The sequence below is a fragment of the Populus alba genome, chromosome 6 (assembly GCF_005239225.2).
Source record: "Populus alba chromosome 6, ASM523922v2, whole genome shotgun sequence".
NCBI classification, from domain to species: domain Eukaryota; kingdom Viridiplantae; phylum Streptophyta; class Magnoliopsida; order Malpighiales; family Salicaceae; genus Populus; species Populus alba.
Window position 1 is genome coordinate 14,743,395 of NC_133289.1, and position 18,471 is coordinate 14,761,865.

Genomic DNA, 18,471 nt, shown 5'->3' on the forward strand with positions numbered 1-18,471 from the left:
ATTTTTGTCAAACTATATTTTTATAGGTTATTCGAGTTATTTTTAGATTTGTCAAATCAATTAGATCACATCAAATTAATCTTCATATAATTTAAATTTTATATTAAAAAACAGATTAATAATACCTAAATATTTTTTTTTTCATCTAAAAAAAATTCAATTGGACCATCAGAATAATAATTTGGTTTATTTTTTTAAAAAATAAAATATAAAAAAAATTGTTCATTTTGTTTATAAAGAATGAAGGAAATGCGAACCTTATTTTATTTATTCTTCCCGCTTCCTGGTCCTTCCTTGACAAATGTGCATGAACTTCTTTCACCGTCGCCTACTCGGCCTTAGTAAACCCCAGGCATTCAAACATCTCCATTACAGTCTTGCTCCAAATCCCACGCATTTTGACTCTCAGTTTTCAACAAAGCAACCACCATCTTCACAGCATTCAAACCAAGACCCATCTAAAACTATAGCAACCCAATTATCTAACTGCTCCAGTTTACAAGAATTGAACCAAACTTATGCACATGTTATCCGCACCCACGTTCTAGACATTTACACTGCCCCGTTTCATTGGAACAACTTAATAAGATGTTATACTAGACTTGGTGCTCCTAACAAAGCGCTACAAATCTATGTATCCATGTCCCATGCTGGCATCTCCCCTGATAATTATACGCTTCCCATTGTCTTGAAAGCCGCATGCCAGTGTTTTTCTATGGAGCTTGGTAGGCAGCTTCATTCCATTGCGATAAGGCTTGGCCTTGAGTTGAACGAATATTGTGAGAGTGGTTTCATTAGTTTGTACTCAAAATCTGGAGATTTTGGGGATGCATATAAAGTGTTTGAGGAAAATCTTGACAGAAAGTTGGGTTCTTGGAATGCTATTATTGGAGGTCTTTGTCAAGTTGGGCGTGCAAAGGAAGTAATCGAGATGTTTATCGAGATGAGAAGTTGCGGGTTCAAGCCCGATGATGTGACCATGGTTAGTGTGACTTCAGCTTGTGGGATATTAGGGGATTTGCATTTGGCCCTTCAATTGCACAAGTATGTTTTTCAGGCCAAAAGTTTTGTAAAACCTGATATGTTGATGTTGAATTCACTCATTGACATGTATGGGAAGTGTGGTCGAATGGACTTGGCTTATATGGTATTTTCAAGGATGGACCGAAGAAACGTGTCATCTTGGACTTCGATGATAGTCGGTTATGCGATGCATGGGCGAGCCAATGAAGCTATTGAATGTTTTAGTTGCATGAGAGGTGCCGGTGTGAGGCCTAACCATGTGACTTTTATTGGGGTACTAAGTGCATGTGGGCATGGTGGTCAGGTGCAAGAGGGAAGACATTATTTTGATATGATGAGGAATGATTATGGAATAATGCCCCGATTGCAGCATTATGGTTGCCTGGTGGATCTGCTTGGCCGAGCAGGGTTGCTGAAAGAAGCTAGGGAGATTGTTGAGGGGATGCCAATGAAGGCAAATGTGGTAATATGGGGGTGTTTGTTGAGCGCCTGTGAGAAATATTCAAACGTGCAGATGGGAGAGTGGGTGGCAAAGCATTTACTAGACTTGGAACCTTGGAATGATGGGGTGTATGTGGTTTTATCCAATATATATGCTAGCAGAGGCTTGTGGCTAGAGGTTGAGAGAGTTAGATTGTTCATGAAGCAGCGAACGCTAGCTAAAATCCCTGCTTATAGTTTGACAACAACTTCGAATTGAAGGATGTAAGTCTCATTTTCGTAAAACAAAATCCAAAAGAAACAGTTTGGTCCTTTTTTGTGTGTTCGTGTGGCTGGGGGAAGCGAGGGTCGCAGTTTTGTTGTTAGCTGACTCAGTTGTGATCTTAATGCGGTGGTTCTTTTGAAAAACTCGTTCCTACTTTCTTTATCATACAAACATGACCAATGATTGAAAATCTGACCAGATCATCGAGTTGGAAGAGAGTCAAGGATTAAACATTAACTGAGCTAACCCAGACAATGATCTTGTAACGTGTTCAATATGATCTAATAAACAAATTTGTGTACTTGCTTCATATATATAAAAAAGTTTTACAATGATACATGTCTATTCTATCCTGCAGAACTTTTGGCAGGTCGTCTATGAAAGTGTTATAGTCATGTACAAGTTTTTCAGGTTGATGCATTTGAAAATCTACTTGTTGTTTCTAGAATTCAAAACAGATAAATAAGCATATCTCTGGAGATGATGGAGGGGGCAATTAATAAGAATGACCATCTTCCCTTGAATCAAGAAGCTAATATACCTCTCTGAAAACTAGAGATAGACTCCGAATTATTCCACCAGATATTCTCATTCTGTTGTTGCCTTGGATGGTCCAGAGCTGTGTGCTTGGTCACTGCTGTAACAAGGTTTCCTCTGTTGCTCAAGTTTCTATGAAAGCTTCTGGTGAATGTTTTCCTAGAAAGAGCTCTCAGTCAGCTGATTTGCTTCTCTGATTTACTGGTGATCTGGCGGGATATGTGGCAAATCTCCAGTGTTTCGCTATCATAACTGGTGGTTCTGCCTCCCTGGTTTTAATTGGCTATCTGCTAATGGAAGATTATTGCACTGGTGATCTGCTCTGCTGCATCGTGATCTTTCCTTGTTCACGGGGGCTGCTGCTACATTCTCTGGTGCACAGATTTGCTAAGTCACGGCTAGAGAGGGAATCTGCTGTCTTTCTTTCCCTTTGGCCATGGTGTCTGTTGCTGTCTTTCTTTCTTGCTGTTTGGTTAGAAAATATGCTACTTTCATATTGTCCTGCCTCCTTTCGGTATTGCCAGCTATCTTGGGATCCTTGACTCTTGCCAGTTTGGATGCCCTCTACATGCCCCTTGTAGCTGTTTTGCTGTTGTCTTTCCTCTCTGCTGTGTCTTCTGTCCTGCTCATGCGGATATGCTGCTCCTGATGCATGGTGTGGTGTCGTTATTGGGCTTTGTCAGCCTTGGATAGCTCAGCCTTGCCGTTAGCTGCTTTGGAGTCAGGATCTCCCCCCTATCAACGCCATATCTGCACATATATCTGCACATTCCATATATAACTCATTGTCCAGTTATTAGAAACTTATGTTTAGGAATTATTTTCGGTTAGCGATTGTTTAGGCTTTATTCTTGGATCATGTTTTCATTTCCCTGTATTATATTCCAGTTGTAAAGCATGAATAATATACAGAACAGAACAGCATTATTCCAATTTTACATGGTATCAGAGTGTTCTGTCTCTATACACATTCTTCATTCTCTACATACGTTTTTCATCCTCAGGTCTTCTTCATTCTGCTGCATATTTTCTTCTTGTAGCCATGTCTAATACCACACCTTAGGAAGTTTCCCCTTTAACATCTGCATCAATTCCTGATGTATCATCTCCATATTTTCTTCACTTTACTCATCACCCAGATTCCATCCTGGGTTTCCATTCTTCTTAATGGTGATAATTACCCTACCTGGAAGCAAGCCATGAAAATGGCATTGAACGCTAAAAACAAACTGAGTTTTGTTAATGGTTCTCTCTTTAAACCACCATCATCCACACTAGAAATTCAATTGTGGGAACGTTGGAGTGACATGGTTTTATCATGGATTCTCAACTCCATTGATAAATCCATTGTTAATAGTCTGATTTATCATGAGTGTCCTCGTGATATATGGCATGATCTTGAAGATTGTTTCTCTCAAAGCAACAATCCCAGGATTTTTAAATTGAAGCGTGACGTTGCTACCCTCATCCAAGGTTCTATGACTATTCTTGCATATTTCACTACACTTAAGGGTTATTGGGATGAGCTTGCAATGCTCACTTCTGCACCAAAATGCACTTGTGGTGTCTTAAAAGAATTAACTCATATGTAAGATAATGAGTGGGTTTTTCAGTTGTTGATGGGATTACATGATTCTTATGCTCCAATTCGTAGCTAGATTTTGGCTATGGATTCTTTACCTCCAGTCACCAAAGTTATTCAATTTTGCATCAAAAAGAGAAACAACATCTCCTGCATATCTCCAGTATTCCAACAGAATCTGCTGCTATGGTAGCTCCTCGCCTTCTTGCACATCGTTTTGATAATAAGGGAAGAGGACGTGGTCGTTCAAAATGTGACTACTGTGATCGTGATGGTCGCTGGAAATCCAATCGTTACAAGTTGCATGGTTACCCCAAGAACAAGCCTTAAATACCGTGAAGCAACTAATGGACATGCTGGCTCATCAATGGTAGTGAATAATGCCATCAATTCTTCAACATCTTCTGAGATTAATATTCCTGGCCTCACCAGTGACCATGCTTTCGCCTTTTGGATCTTTTATCACTAGTGAATAATTTGGTTTTGAACATCAATTCTGCCAACTTTGCTGGTAACCTTGCTTCTTGTAATTTTGCTTCCTTTTCTAATCATGAATGAATTATTGATTCAGGTGCCTCAGATCATATAACTTCGAATTTATCATCCTTTAATAATGTTCAATCCCTACATGAACCATATCCCATTAAACTTTCAAATGATGATGTTGTTTCTATAACTCATACTAGCATATTATATATTTCACCCGATAACTCCATTTCTAATGTTCTATATGTACCTTCTTTTAAATTTAATTTACTATATATTATCAAACTCACCACAACTCTCAATTATGTTGCCATATTTTTTTCTACCTTATGTGTTTTTCAAGACCTATCAACGAGGAAGCTGATTGTAATGGGTGAAGTACGTGATGGACTTTATCACTACAAGCCTTTCTCTACCTTTGCTTTCCATTCTCAAAACATCCTTGATTCCATCATTTGGCATCAACGACTTGGTCATCCATCTACTTCATGTATTCTAAAAAATTTAAGCATTTCTAATCAACATTTGGATTGTGATATATGTGCTAGAGCAAAACACACTCGTTTACCTTTTTCTTTGAATACAAATAAAAGCACATTTTGTTTCAATCGAATTTATTGTGATATATGGGGTGGTTATCCTACTGCGTCACATTCAGGAGCCCATTATTTTTTAACCATCATGGATGATTTCTCACGCACAACATGGGTCTATCTCATACACATGAAATCTGAAACTTTTACTTGCCTTACACATTTTTTTTTCCATGGTTAAAACTCAATTTAATTGCATTATTCGTCATGCATACTGATAATGGTCAATAATTTCTGTCCAATAAACTCTAAACTTTTTTCCATGATCATGGCATTCGTTACGAACGCACATGTGTGGATACACTTCAACAAAATGGTGTTGCCGAACGGAAACATCGCCATCTACTTAATGTGGCCCGGTGTTTACGTTTTCAAGCTAATCTTCCCATCTCATTCTGGGGAGAATTTATTCTCACAGCCACTTATTTAATTAACCGAACTCCTTCCCCTAGCTTGAAACATAAACCCCCCTATGAGCTCCTCTTAAAAAAACCACCATCATATACACACCTACGAGTGTTTGGTTGCTTATGCTATGCCCAAACCCCTCGTCAACATCGAGATAAATTCTCTCCTCGTGCTTCACGTTGTGTTTTTTAGGTTATCTTGCCAACCATAAAGCTTATCGTGTATATGATCTAGAAAATCACAAGCTCTTTATCTCCTGTGATGTTACTTTTGAAGAGCATAATTTTCCTTACCATCTCATACCTCTAACTCCTGCAACTGCTCCAGTCCTTCTGTTTCCAATTCCTGATATTCCCTTCTCATCCAATTTACCAGCATCATCACCTTCCTCTTCCATACATCCTCCCTCACCACTTACATCACCATCTCCTCCCTTACCACCTCAAGATCCCATTTCATGACCAAAACAAGTTGCTACATGTCCACCTTACCTGAATGATTAAATATGCTCTTCCCTTCCAAAGTCCCTCACAGCTTCTTCTGTTCCACGATCTTCCTCAGGTACTGCTCATTGTCTCTCTTCCTTTTTATCTTATCATCGTTTTTCTAACCATCATCTATCTTTTTTTTTTTTTTTAACATTATCTCAACATCCTGATTCCACCTCATATTCTCAAGCTGTGCGCCATCCTTATTGGCGCAATGCCATGGCAGATAAAATTCAAGCCTTAGAAGCAAACCATACTTGGATTTTTCAACCTCTACCACCTGGCAAAAAATCCATTGGCTGAAATAGGTGTTTAAAACCAAATTTCGGGCTGATGGATCCATAGAGCGCCATAAAGCTCGCTTAGTGGCCAAGGAATATACTCAGATAGAAGGTTTGGACTATCTTGACACTTTTGCTCCTATTGTTAAACTTGTTACTGTTAGATACATTCTTGCAGTTGCTGTAGCTCGACAATGACACCTTTTCCAGTTGAATGTTAACAATGCCTTCTTACACAGTAATCTTGATGAGGAAGTTTAAATGTCTCCTCCACCAGGTTATTCCACACCAACAACGACTCTTGTTTGTTGTCTTCAGAAATCCATCTATGGCCTCAAGCAAGCATCTCGCAATTGGTTCTTTAAATTATGCTCTGTTCTGCTTGCTATGGGTTTCATCCAATCTCAGAATGATCACTCACTCTTCAAACTCTCTCAGGGTCAATCTTCCACTTTCATATTGGTTTATGTTGATGACATTCTTATAACAGGTAATGATCTTTTTGCCATCAACAACTTCAAGACCATGCTCATTCATCACTTTCACATCAAGGATCTTGCAAATTAAAATACTTTCCTGGACTCGAGGTTGCTCATTCTCCTACTGGTATATTCTTGAATCAACGCAAATATGCTCTTGACATCCTTGTTGATAGTGGCTATCTTGGTACTTGCCCTACTGATTTTGCTATGGAACAAAATCTGAAGCTTAACAATGTTAATGGTGATCTTCTTCCCGATCCGAGCTCTTTTCGATGACTTGTTGGGCGTCTCATCTGCCTCACCATCACCCTTCCTAATATCGTGTTTTCAGTCAATATTTTGAGCCAATTTATGCATCAGGCGCGACAGCCCCTTTATGATGTTGTTGTCCACATTCTTCGTTATATTAAATTCACTCCAGGCCAAGGTTTATTCTTTCCTACTTCTAGCAATCTTCAAGTCTCAGCTTACTCTAATTCAGACTGGGCTAGCTGTCCACTCACTCTCAAATCCACGACAGGTTTTTTCATTCAGCTTGGCACCAGTCCTATTTCCTAGCATACTAAGAAGCAATAGACTGTCTCTCCTTCTTTTGCTGAAGCTGAGTATTGGGCTCTTGCTTCCACTACTTATGAACTCACATGGCTTAAAACACTCCTTCATGATCTCGACGTTCACCATTCCAAACCCATGCTCTTATATTGTGACAACTAGGCGGCTTTTCACATTGATCAGAATCTTGTTTTTCACAAGCATACAAAACATATAGAAATTGACTACCATGTTGTTCATGAGAAGTTACAATCCGGCTTTATCACTACCAGACACATATCAACCTCCAATCAACTTGCAGATATTTTCACCAAAGCTTTAGGATGAGACCACTTCCAAGCATTATCATTCCATATATAACTCATTGTACAGTTATTAGAAACTTATGTTTAGGAATTATTTTCGGTTAGCAATTGTTTAGGCTTTATTCTTGGATCGTGTTTTCATTTCCCAGTATTATATACTAGTTGTAAAGCATGAAATAGAACAACATTCTTCCAATTTTACACCCCCCTGCCGCCATCTGGCCTAGCTGATTTGGTGGTTTCCAAGCTGGATATCAACGCCTCTGACAGTTTATTGATCGTTTCTTCTAACTGATGCATTTTTTCCGTCATGCTCATCTCCATTCTCTGTACTCCTTCTTGCACTCCACCGAGCCCTGCCTCCAGCATTTCAATTCGTTCTTTGTTAGTCTTTATTTAAACCAACTCTGATACCAATTGATATGGTCCCAGTTAAGAGCTAATTGTATAGCAGAATTCACACTGGTTCTCTTCGGGTGAGAACGTACCACAAGATAAACTTTGATAGAAAAATATTGTATTTCATCCTTTCTTTCCAGCCTTCTTATAAGGATCCGTTAGAACGGTTACAATATTTACTGCAACAATAAAACAAAATAAATGCTGAATGGAAACTAATCAATATTTCGGATATGCAGCCGAAATATAATGACCCGTTATAACGGTTACACTATTTTAAATTATTGCAAATTAAAACATAATAAATACTGAATAAAAACTGATGCTTAGCACTGCTTTATAATTGTCTGACGTGGTGAAGACTTCACGCCTTAAGTTGCTGTCATTAATCCTGCATGACTCACTCCTAGTCATGTGCTTGCCTTTCACTGCACTTTACTATACTTGGGGTTCGGTTTTGTTGCTCTTTCAGATCTACGTGGTGGCTTATCAATACCCCCCCAGCAAGTGGAACCTTGTCCTTAAGGTTCAAATTAGGAAATTGTTGACACAGAAACTCAGTCGGTTCCCACGTAGCGTCCTCTGTTGGTAAGTGCTTCCATTGGACAAGACTTTCAGTGATGAATTTACCACCCTGCTTCACCCAACGGTGATCAAGCACAGCTGCAGGTTCCAAAATCATTGCACCGTCATCTGATACTGGTGGAAGATCGGTTTGAGTGTTGGAAGCATCTCCCACATATTTCTTTAATAATGATACATGAAAAACAGGATGAATACGGATACCCTCTGGTAATTGGAGTTTATAAGCCACCTTACCCACCTGTTGGATAATAGGATAAGGACCAAAAAACCTGCTGGCTAATTTCTGGTGTGCCCGTTTGAATGCTGAGCTTTGACGATAAGGCTGCAATCGGAGGAAAAGCATATCACCTTCTGCAAAAGACACATCCCTCCGATTTTTATTTGTAGTTTGTTTCATGCGATTGATGGCAGTGGTCAAGTGTTGTTTGAGCTGCAACAGAAGCTCATCACGGTGGAAAAGTGTTTGGTCCACTTCGTGAACTGGCGTGGAACCCGCAAAATAGTCTGGAAGAGTCGGTGGTGGACGCCCATAAAGTGCCTGATATGGAGTCATACCCGTGGATGCATGAAAAGTAGTATTGTACCATAGCTCCGCCCAAGGCAAGAAGGAATGCCATTTACGTGGCCACTGATGGACAAAGCTGCGCAAATACTGTTCCAGACATCGATTGACTACCTCTGTTTGGCCATCGGTTTGAGGATGGTATGCAGAGCTCATTTTCAGCTTTGTGCCGGACATTAAAAAAAATTCTTGCCAAAATCTGCTAATAAAAATGGGGTCACGATCACTGATGATAGATCTTGGCATGCCATGCAATTTGACCACGCCCTCAACAAATTTGTCAGCCACTACTTTCGCCGTGAAAGGATGAGATAATGCCATAAAGTGAGCATATTTACTCAGTCTATCCACCACCATAAAGATTGTATCTTTACCTTGTGAAAGTGGCAGACCGGTAATAAAATCGATAGTAATATCATCCCATACTTAACATGGAATAGACAAAGGTTGGAGTAGACCTGCAGGTGGTAAAGTTTCCGATTTAGTTCGTTGGCATGTGTCGCAGCTCTTCACGTACTCCTGAACTGATTTGTGCATGGAAGGCCAGTAGAACTGGGTGGCCACCTTTTTAAAGGTGCGTAAGATGCCCAAATGACCCCCTATCTTGGTATCATGGGCTTCATAAATTAATTTGTTGCGTAGAGTGACATCAGAAGGAACCACAATTCGGCCCTTAAAAAAGAATAATCCATTGCGTGCAGTAAAGGGTCCTTCGGGTTGAGTTTGAACCAGGTTGCGAACCACAGCCATATAGTCGTCTGTAGTGGCTGCGTGTTTAATTTCCTCCCATATAGCAAGCTATGGCACGAACAAATTGTGTAGTGTAGGACTGGCCGATCGACGAGAAAGTGCATCCGCAGTAGAGTTTTCACGTCCTGGCCGATACCGAATCTCATAGTCATACCCCAATAATTTAGCAACCCATTTCTGCTGTTCTGGCGTAGTGATTCGTTGTTCCAGAAGATATTTGAGACTGCGCTGATCGGTTTGAATGATGAAATGTTGTCCTAGCAAGTATGGGCGCCACATGCGAATGGCTTCTACTACTGCGAGCATTTCCTTTGCATAAGTAGACCATGAACATTTTGATACACCGAGAGCTCGACTCATAAAAGCAATAGGCTTGCCTTGTTGTTGCAGAACTGCCCCAATTCCATTACCTGAAGCATCAGTTTCCACTATGAAAGTGTCATTAAAATTGGGCATGGCTAAGATAGGCGTTGTTGTCATGGCCTTCTTAAGTGTCTGAAAAGCTTCTTCTGCCTCTGCATTCCAGCTAAATTGCCCCTTTTTGAGAAGATTTGTAAGAGCCCGAGCAATTAGACTGTAATTCCGAACAAACTTGCGGTAATAACCTGTCAACCCCAGAAATCCACGCAACTCAGAAACATTAGCAGGTTGTGGCCATGCCACCATGGCCTCAATTTTGTTGTTATCGACCTTCACCCCTTGATGAGAGACGATATGACCCAAATATTCCAGCTCTTGCTTACCGAAAGCACATTTACTAGCCTTGAGATAAAACTGTTGTTGCCTTAAAATGTCCAAGGTTTGAGTGACATGATGTAAATGCATTTCCCAAGTAGGGCTATAAATCAAGATGTCATAAAAAATACCAATATGAATTTTCATAAATGGGGCCGAAAATTGCATTCATGATAGCTTGGAATGTAGATGGTGCGTTACTCAAACCAAATGGCATAACAAGATATTCATAATGACCGTTGTGTGTACGAAAAGCAGTCTTATGAATATCTGAAGGTTGCACTCGTACCTGATGGTAGCCGGCTCGTAAATCTAGCTTGGTGAAATACGCTGCCCCATGCAGTTCATCCAACATATCTTCCACTGTAGGGATTGGAAACCGATCTTTGATAGTGACTGTATTAAAAGATCGATAGTCGGTGCAAAAACGCCAACTACCATCTTTTTTTTTAACCAGCAACACCGGAGAGGAGAAGGGGCTGGTGCTAGGCCTGATGAGTCCAGAATTCATCATTTCCTGAACTTGTTTTTCAATCTCTGCCTTCTGAAAATAAGCATAACGATAGGGTCGAACGTTGACTGTCTCAATTCCTTCCTTGAGAGAAATAGTGTGATCAATCTCACGTTGGGGTGGTAACTGTGTGGGTTCATCGAAGATCTCTGGATATTTAGCTAAGACTTGACACATACCCGGTGACTGAATCTCTTCTTTGTCCTACATGGTGGACTGTGGAAAAATTACAAATACCGCATGGCCTTGACGAAACTCTTTGGAAATCTCCTTCAGGGACGCGACTTGAATAGGCTGATCAAAAAACCCTTGTAGCTGTCTGGCCACGTTCTTCCAATAGAATTTCATGGTGAAAGTTTGCCAATTACATATGACAGACCCCAACATTTCCAACCATTGGACACCCAGAACAATGTCTAAATCTGCTAGAGGAACTGAATAAAGGGTAAGGGAAAAAGGAATTTCCTGAAGAAGGACCTGCACCTTTTCGAATTTTCCTTGACACTGTAACCGTGCCCCATTAGCCACCCGAACCGTAAATGTCTCTGTTGGAACTACTAGAAGCCGTAGCCGATCAGCCATGCGAGTGCTTATAAAATTGTGGGTAGAACCACTATCAATTAGCACCACTGCATTGACGAACCCCACTTTGGCATCTACACGCATGGTTCTAGGTGCAGACCATCCAGTTAAAGCATGCAGAGTAATCTCAGGTTCATCATTTTCCCTTGTCACCTCTTCTGCGTCTGCTTCTTTAGTGACTTCTTCATACGTGATTTCATTGAAATCGGTTGGGCCCTCCAGAAGCAAGAGTTGCATTCCTTGGCATTTATGGCCGGCAGTGAATCTCTCATTACAATTAAAGCAGAGTCCTTGGGCTCTACGTTTCTGCATCTCTTCTCATGGTAATCTACGAAAGGGTGCATTTGGTGCTGCACGTGTTGTTGTTGGTAGCGGCAGTGGCGTTCGATTGACTTGAGTTGGTCGTAGGAATTGGCGATGTCTTTTCATCTGTTTATCCTTCATGCGGGCTAGGCTAATAGCTTCCTTCAGTGACTGTGGCTTGAACATACGAATTCCTTCTGTAATTTCCGGTTTAAGTCCTCCCATAAACGTCCCAACCAAAGCTTTTTGGGTCCATCCACACACTCTATTTCCCAACTTCTCAAACTCACTCTGATAATCATGTAAAGATCCCACCTGCTTTATACGTGATAAAGCTTCATCAAAATCCTCACCGTCAGTAGGTCCGAATCTCGCCCATAATTATTCCTCTTCAAAGGCCTCCCATGTCATCGTTCGTCTTTCCTCTCTATATGTCCGACGAGCCCATTGCCACCACTGATTTGCTTCTTCTTCCAGATGGAAAGAAGCAAGTGATATCTTTTGGTTGTCTGGAGTATTTTGAAATTCAAAAAACTGGTCCACCCGATTAAACCATTCTGTCGGATCTTGTCCAGAAAATCATGGAAATTCCAGCTTGGCCATTTTAGAAGAAAAAACTTGTCTGTTACCTTCGTTCTCCTCATGCATTGGACGAGAATTGCTCTCTCGGTTTGTGTTGCTATGGCTTGATTCTCCCTTGTTTGATAACAACACCTTGCTGGATATCAACGCCTCTGACAGTTTATTGATCGTTTCTTCTAACTGATGCATTTTTTCCGTCATGCTCATCTCCATTCTCTGTACTCCTTCTTGCACTCCACCGAGCCCTGCCTCCAGCATTTCAATTCGTTCTTTGTTAGTCTTCATTTAAACCAACTCTGATACCAATTGATATGGTCCCAGTTAAGAGCTAATTGTATAGCAGAATTCACACTGGTTCTCTTCGGGTGAGAACGTACCACAAGATAAACTTTGATAGAAAAATATTGTATTTCATCCTTTCTTTCCAGCCTTCTTATAAGGATCCGTTAGAACGGTTACAATATTTACTGCAACAATAAAACAGAATAAATGCTGAATGGAAACTAATCAATATTTCGGATATGCAGCCGAAATATAATGACCCGTTATAACGGTTACACTATTTTAAATTATTGCAAATTAAAACAGAATAAATACTGAATGAAAACTGAATAAAAACTGATGCTTAGCACTGCTTCATGACACGACCAAAAGCTTGATGTCTTTTCCCAAGTGCAGGAGTGTCGAAGTAATAAATAACCCAGTAAGATCGGGGTCGAACCACAGAGAGGTTAATTGTATAAATTATAAATAACAATACAACAACAACAATAACAACAATAACAATAATTATTATTATAATACTCAGTACGTGGCGTTGTTACACCTGAGAATGATCCAAAGATCGGGTCACAGGTTTCCAGCCTATATACTGAGTTTATGAAAAGATCAAAGGGATATATTACAGAATGTAAATAACAACAACAACAATAATAAAAATAATAATAGTAGTAGTAGTAGCAATAGAAGAAGATGAAGAAATTAATGGAACTTTGAGTTGGAAGATTAATGTAAGGATTAAAACAATGATAAAAAACGAATGTCAAGGTTAGAGGATCCACTAATGGTACTTCAAACAAGTATAATATAAACTCTTATTACTCAATTGGAAACCACACATAAATGAGGTTCCAATCAGATTATAAATTGTTAACATGATTACATTAGTTATCTTATTCGAATAAAGCTAATACTTGTAAATGTTGGCAGGCGTTCATGATTATAACTTATGTTAACAACAAATCAAGTCCCTTTCATAGCTCAGGTGTCGGTTATACCATACAGTATGGGCTATGAAAGTACCAAGTATTTGTTGTACCAAGTGTTATACAACATAAATCTAGATTAACCATTTAACAAGCAAAGTATTAAAAGTGAACAAGATAACAAATATAAAACATGTTAGTATCCATCGTTAAGGTCCATGTTAAGTTTATATTATACTTATTCTTACACCATTAGTGTGCCCTTTTCACCTTGACATAATTAACTTAGCTAAACATAATGAAAGAAAGAAACATAAATAAACAAGATAAGAACATAAATGAGAAAGAAGTTAACTAAGTAAAAGAAAGGAAATGAAGTGCATAAACTTGATATTAATGAAAGCAAAACATAAGCAATACAAAGAGAGAAAGCAAGAGCATGATCTTGATCTGGAAACCAAGATGCCTCAATACATGGTAAGTGCCTCCTTTTATAGGCCAAAATTTGGAACTATTGATTTGTTGACTAATTGATGAGTGGGTGGCCATATCTTGACTTGATAACAATCCTTATCTTCTTGTCTGAACAAGACGTCATTGCTAACATCATAATTTGCCCAGAATCCTCAGGAATGTTCTAGGAAATTGTCTCAGCTTTCCAACAAAAAAAAGATGAGGTCATTTGGACTTCTAGAACTCAAGATATGGGCTGAACACTAAATAGTGTCTGGGCTGCAGGACAGCTTCGGACTTCTTCGTTGTTCCTATATTTTGGACTTGAAAACGGCCTTCTTAGATCTTGGTGTCCAAATGAAAGTTGTAGGCCTATGTTTTACCTTTCCATCCATATAAAATGGACCTAAATCCGAGATCTAGAGCTCCAGATATGATCCAATTACCGAGCACTGTTCCGGTTTGGACTGCGCCAACATCTCTTTTCTAAGTTTGGCCATCTCTTTGTCCTTTAACTTTCAATGCTTAAACTCATCAATCAATCCTTTTATTTATGTGATAGTCCTGCATTTAAAATGAGCATTTACCATAAATTAAGGTATCTTATAATATTAAACTTGTTATTATAAAACATGCTTTAGTTAAGGAGTTATTGATACTTCAAGTGCAAAATGATGATATAAAACCTTGATAAACATGCACTTTTAAGTACTAATCACACCCCCCAACCAGCTTATTACTAGTCCCTAGTAATCTAAAGCATTAAAATAGAGAAACAATTTGCAAGTTCCACAAAGCAAGGCATTCATCATTCAACTTCCATTAATCTATCCAGATAAACAAACTCTCATTAAATTTATATTCCTGCTTCATACTTCATAAACAAGATATTAATAAACCTTCTTTTTATGTGCTCAATGAAAACATAGATGATGGGGCTTTTGTTGGAATAAAACAATATTATGTTCAAATGTTTAAGGGTGAACTTCCTTGGGTTGGGATTTTTTTTTCTTTCTTTTTTTTTTTTTTTTTCTTTTTTATTTATATACACATACAACTTAAAACACAATGTATCTTTAACCCATGTAACGAGTTTTAGGCTAATGACTCCCAGACCAGTTGGTCTTAGGGCATTAGGTGTTGAGACACCCCTACGAGCTTAACAACTCGGGTTGCAGATACTGATACGTAGATAGTGCAATGTTTGATTCCCTTAAGCTTTTCTCCTTAACCCATGTAACAAGCTTTGGGCCAATAGCTCCCAAGTCAGTTGACTTTAGGGTATTAGGTGTTAAAACACCCCTTCGGGCTTAATTGCTTAGGTTAGGGAGGCTACGAAACCAAACTTATCCACGTTTTATTATCATCAATACTATCTTTTTTTTTTCTTTGCAAATTATATACTATCCTTTTCCCTTAGTTGTTACCTTCAACAAAAGAACATAATTAATGTAATAATCCAATGTGCAACCCACAATCATATGTTAAAGTGTGTGTGTGAAAATGAAGGTTTAATAATACTTGTTAAATGAGTATAGGAGCAGAATCAAGTGATAACAATGTGAGAGTTTGTAAACCTGAATATTTCAAGAAGTATTATGATAGACCTTGGTAATGAAACTTACTAAGATGCGTCTCTAGAGTCAATAAAATTGATTCCATACTCTGCCATCCTAATAACAATTTTGTCAAATGGTTTTAATAATAGCAAAAACAGTTAGCAAGTTAGTATATATTTTTTTTAAACTACTACTTTTTTTTTTTAAACTACTACCCTCTCCCCCCAACCAAAACGAGACATTGTCCTCAATGTTCGAAGGTAGAAAGATAGAGTATAAAAGACATCACTTGAAACAGCGAACAATGACAAACCTGAAACACACTTAAACAAACATAAGAAGTAACAAAACAAAATAATATGCTATTAATAAAACCAAAAGACACAAGGTTTCACAGATGAAGGCTCAAATCTAATCTAAGCTTTTTACGGCTTTCCTTAGTTGACCAATCTAGACGACTCATGCAGGGATCAATGACAGGGATGAAAGATTGTAGTTGGTCAATCAATTGTTCAGCAGTAGCAGCAGAGATTATGATTCGTCATGCCGAAGATGTTAGAAATTCCTGTTCCACAGCTTGATCAAGGAAAGACAGCAACTTATCATAAAAACCATTAACATTTAACAAACCTATAGGTTTATGGTGAATGTGCAGTTGGGCCCAAGATGAAATATGAAAGATCTCTTCCAATGTGCCCATACCACCTGGTAAGGCAATGAAGGCATCAGCATGGTTAAACATGGTATTCAGTCGGTCAGACATTGTTGGGACCTGTAGTTCCTCTCCAATTGTTTTTCCAATGATGTCCCCAGTTGCTAAAGCTTTGGGGACAACCCCCAAAACTTGACTGCCTCCTAAAAATACAGCCATTGACACACCTCCCATTAACCCAAGGTTGCCTCCCCCATACACTAAATGAATCTTTCTCTCAGCTAGTACCCGACCAAGATGATTTGCTGATTCTAAAAACTCTTTTTCTTTCCCAGAACTGGATCCACCGAAAACACAAATATTTTTTATGTGATGACTTGAGGAACCTGCCATTTCTACACACTTCTATATTTGATGAATGTATGGGATGAGTAGAAATGAAGGGAAGGAAGAGAAGAATTTATAGATGAAAATTGAAAATGCAATCATACCACCTATATGTAGGCCAACTGTAGTCTCACAAACTCTCTCTCTCTCTCTCTCTTTATTAATTATTTATTTTGAAAAAGCATGTATGTACAGGTAGTTGTGATTGTGGCTCACATCTTCCCTTGGTTTTACGTCCAAGAACGGCTTAAACGCCCTCTATGGGTCGGGGATAGGCTTCCCATCCAGTTTTCTTAAAAACTGGCAAACAGGGTCTTTTTTAGTCAGATTCCCAAGACTAAGTCGATCATGTTCTTTATGGAATTGTGGCCATAAATCATGAATTACACGATGCACATCTCCACTAGGATGCGTCTCAAGGGTCAACAAAAGATTATCTAAAGACCCCTTACTCAGGCCATCCTTAATGAATTGTATCTTATCTTCACGGTTTACAGATACCATTCCTAAAGAACGACATGTCATATTACAAGTCCATCTGGCACATCGATGACAGACTTTCAGTCGTTTTGCACGACGTTTCTTTGCAAAAGTGCTTTTACCTGTTCCAGGCATGTGTGAAATGAAAGAATTGGAGGACTCACCTGATAATCGGACCTTTGCTTCAATTAGCCAGCGAATATCTTCAGGAATTCCATGATTCATTAACAACCTCAATCTTGCACACCTAGCACGGTAAATTTTTTGTAATCGCATTCTGAGGCAGAGCGGGAAAATACCTTTTCAACTTTTCAAGAGTGGTGTCCATTTTAAAATTAGAATTGGGGAAAATATTCAAAGAAGGGAGAAAGAGCAGAGAATTGTACAAATATATACAAATATCAGTTATTTGGGAAACTGAAAGAACCGACTTAAGAGTCACGGAGTACCGTTATCCGCCATTTGACCGGGTGAGAGACTAGCAAAACAAAAGTCACACTAAAAAGCAAAAAAATGTGAGAAAAACAAAAATAATCAACCTTTATCAATAAGATTATTCAAACCAATGGATTCATTTTCACTAGGAAACTCATCAAAGTAAGCTTTTAAACGATGTTCATTTACCTTCAAAACATTGTCATTCTTTGGATTCTCAATATCAAGGGCCCCATAAGGATACACATGTTTCAAAATAAATGGACCGCTCCATCTTGATCTTAGTTTTTCAGGAAATAAATGGAGTTGAGAATTATAAAGCAAAACTTTTTGACCAGTATCAACTTTTTGACAATTTTCACAAGTTTTGCAGAATGCATGTGTGTCCTTGAACATGGTGGGCCAATAAAATCCATTTTGTAAGATTTTTGCAGTCGTCTCTCTTGATGAGAATTGACTCCCACATGCTTCAGAATGACAAAGTTTAATGACATTACTTACCTCATTGTCGGGAATGCATTTTGAAATATTTGATCAGGACAATTTTTGAATAAGTAAGGGTCATCTAAGTAAAAAGTTCTTCACTTCGTTCAAAAACTTTCCTTTGTCTTCGGTACTCCAGTGAGCTGGCAAATCTCCTGTTGCAAGAAAATTGATATTTTTAGCAAACCAAGGCATTGAACTGAGAGAAAGTAAGGATTCTTCAGGAAAGTAATCATCGATTGGTGTGATGTCAGATATCAAATCTGTTGTCACTCTTGACAAAAGATCGGCATCAATATTTTCGGTGCCTTTTTCATCCGTGATTTCTTCCTGAGAATAAATCATTTGCAAATCTTCATATTCAT

The 18,471-nt window shown here is 38.8% G+C and overlaps 1 protein-coding gene across 1 annotated transcript; it reads left to right on the forward strand.

Moving 5' to 3' along the window:
• The first annotated feature begins 284 nt into the window (after window positions 1–284).
• LOC118052562 (pentatricopeptide repeat-containing protein At1g77170, mitochondrial) lies at window positions 285–3,262 on the forward strand. Its single transcript, XM_035063562.2, has one exon. It carries the CDS (start codon window positions 302–304, stop codon window positions 1,721–1,723), a length of 1,422 nt encoding a protein of 473 aa, XP_034919453.1. The 5' UTR covers window positions 285–301; the 3' UTR covers window positions 1,724–3,262.
• Window positions 3,263–18,471: the final 15,209 nt, after the last annotated feature.

Bases quoted from the DNA above. Each gene is read 5' to 3' on its own strand.
- LOC118052562 (XM_035063562.2), top strand. From the start codon at position 302: ATGTGCATGAACTTCTTTCACCGTCGCCTACTCGGCCTTAGTAAACCC.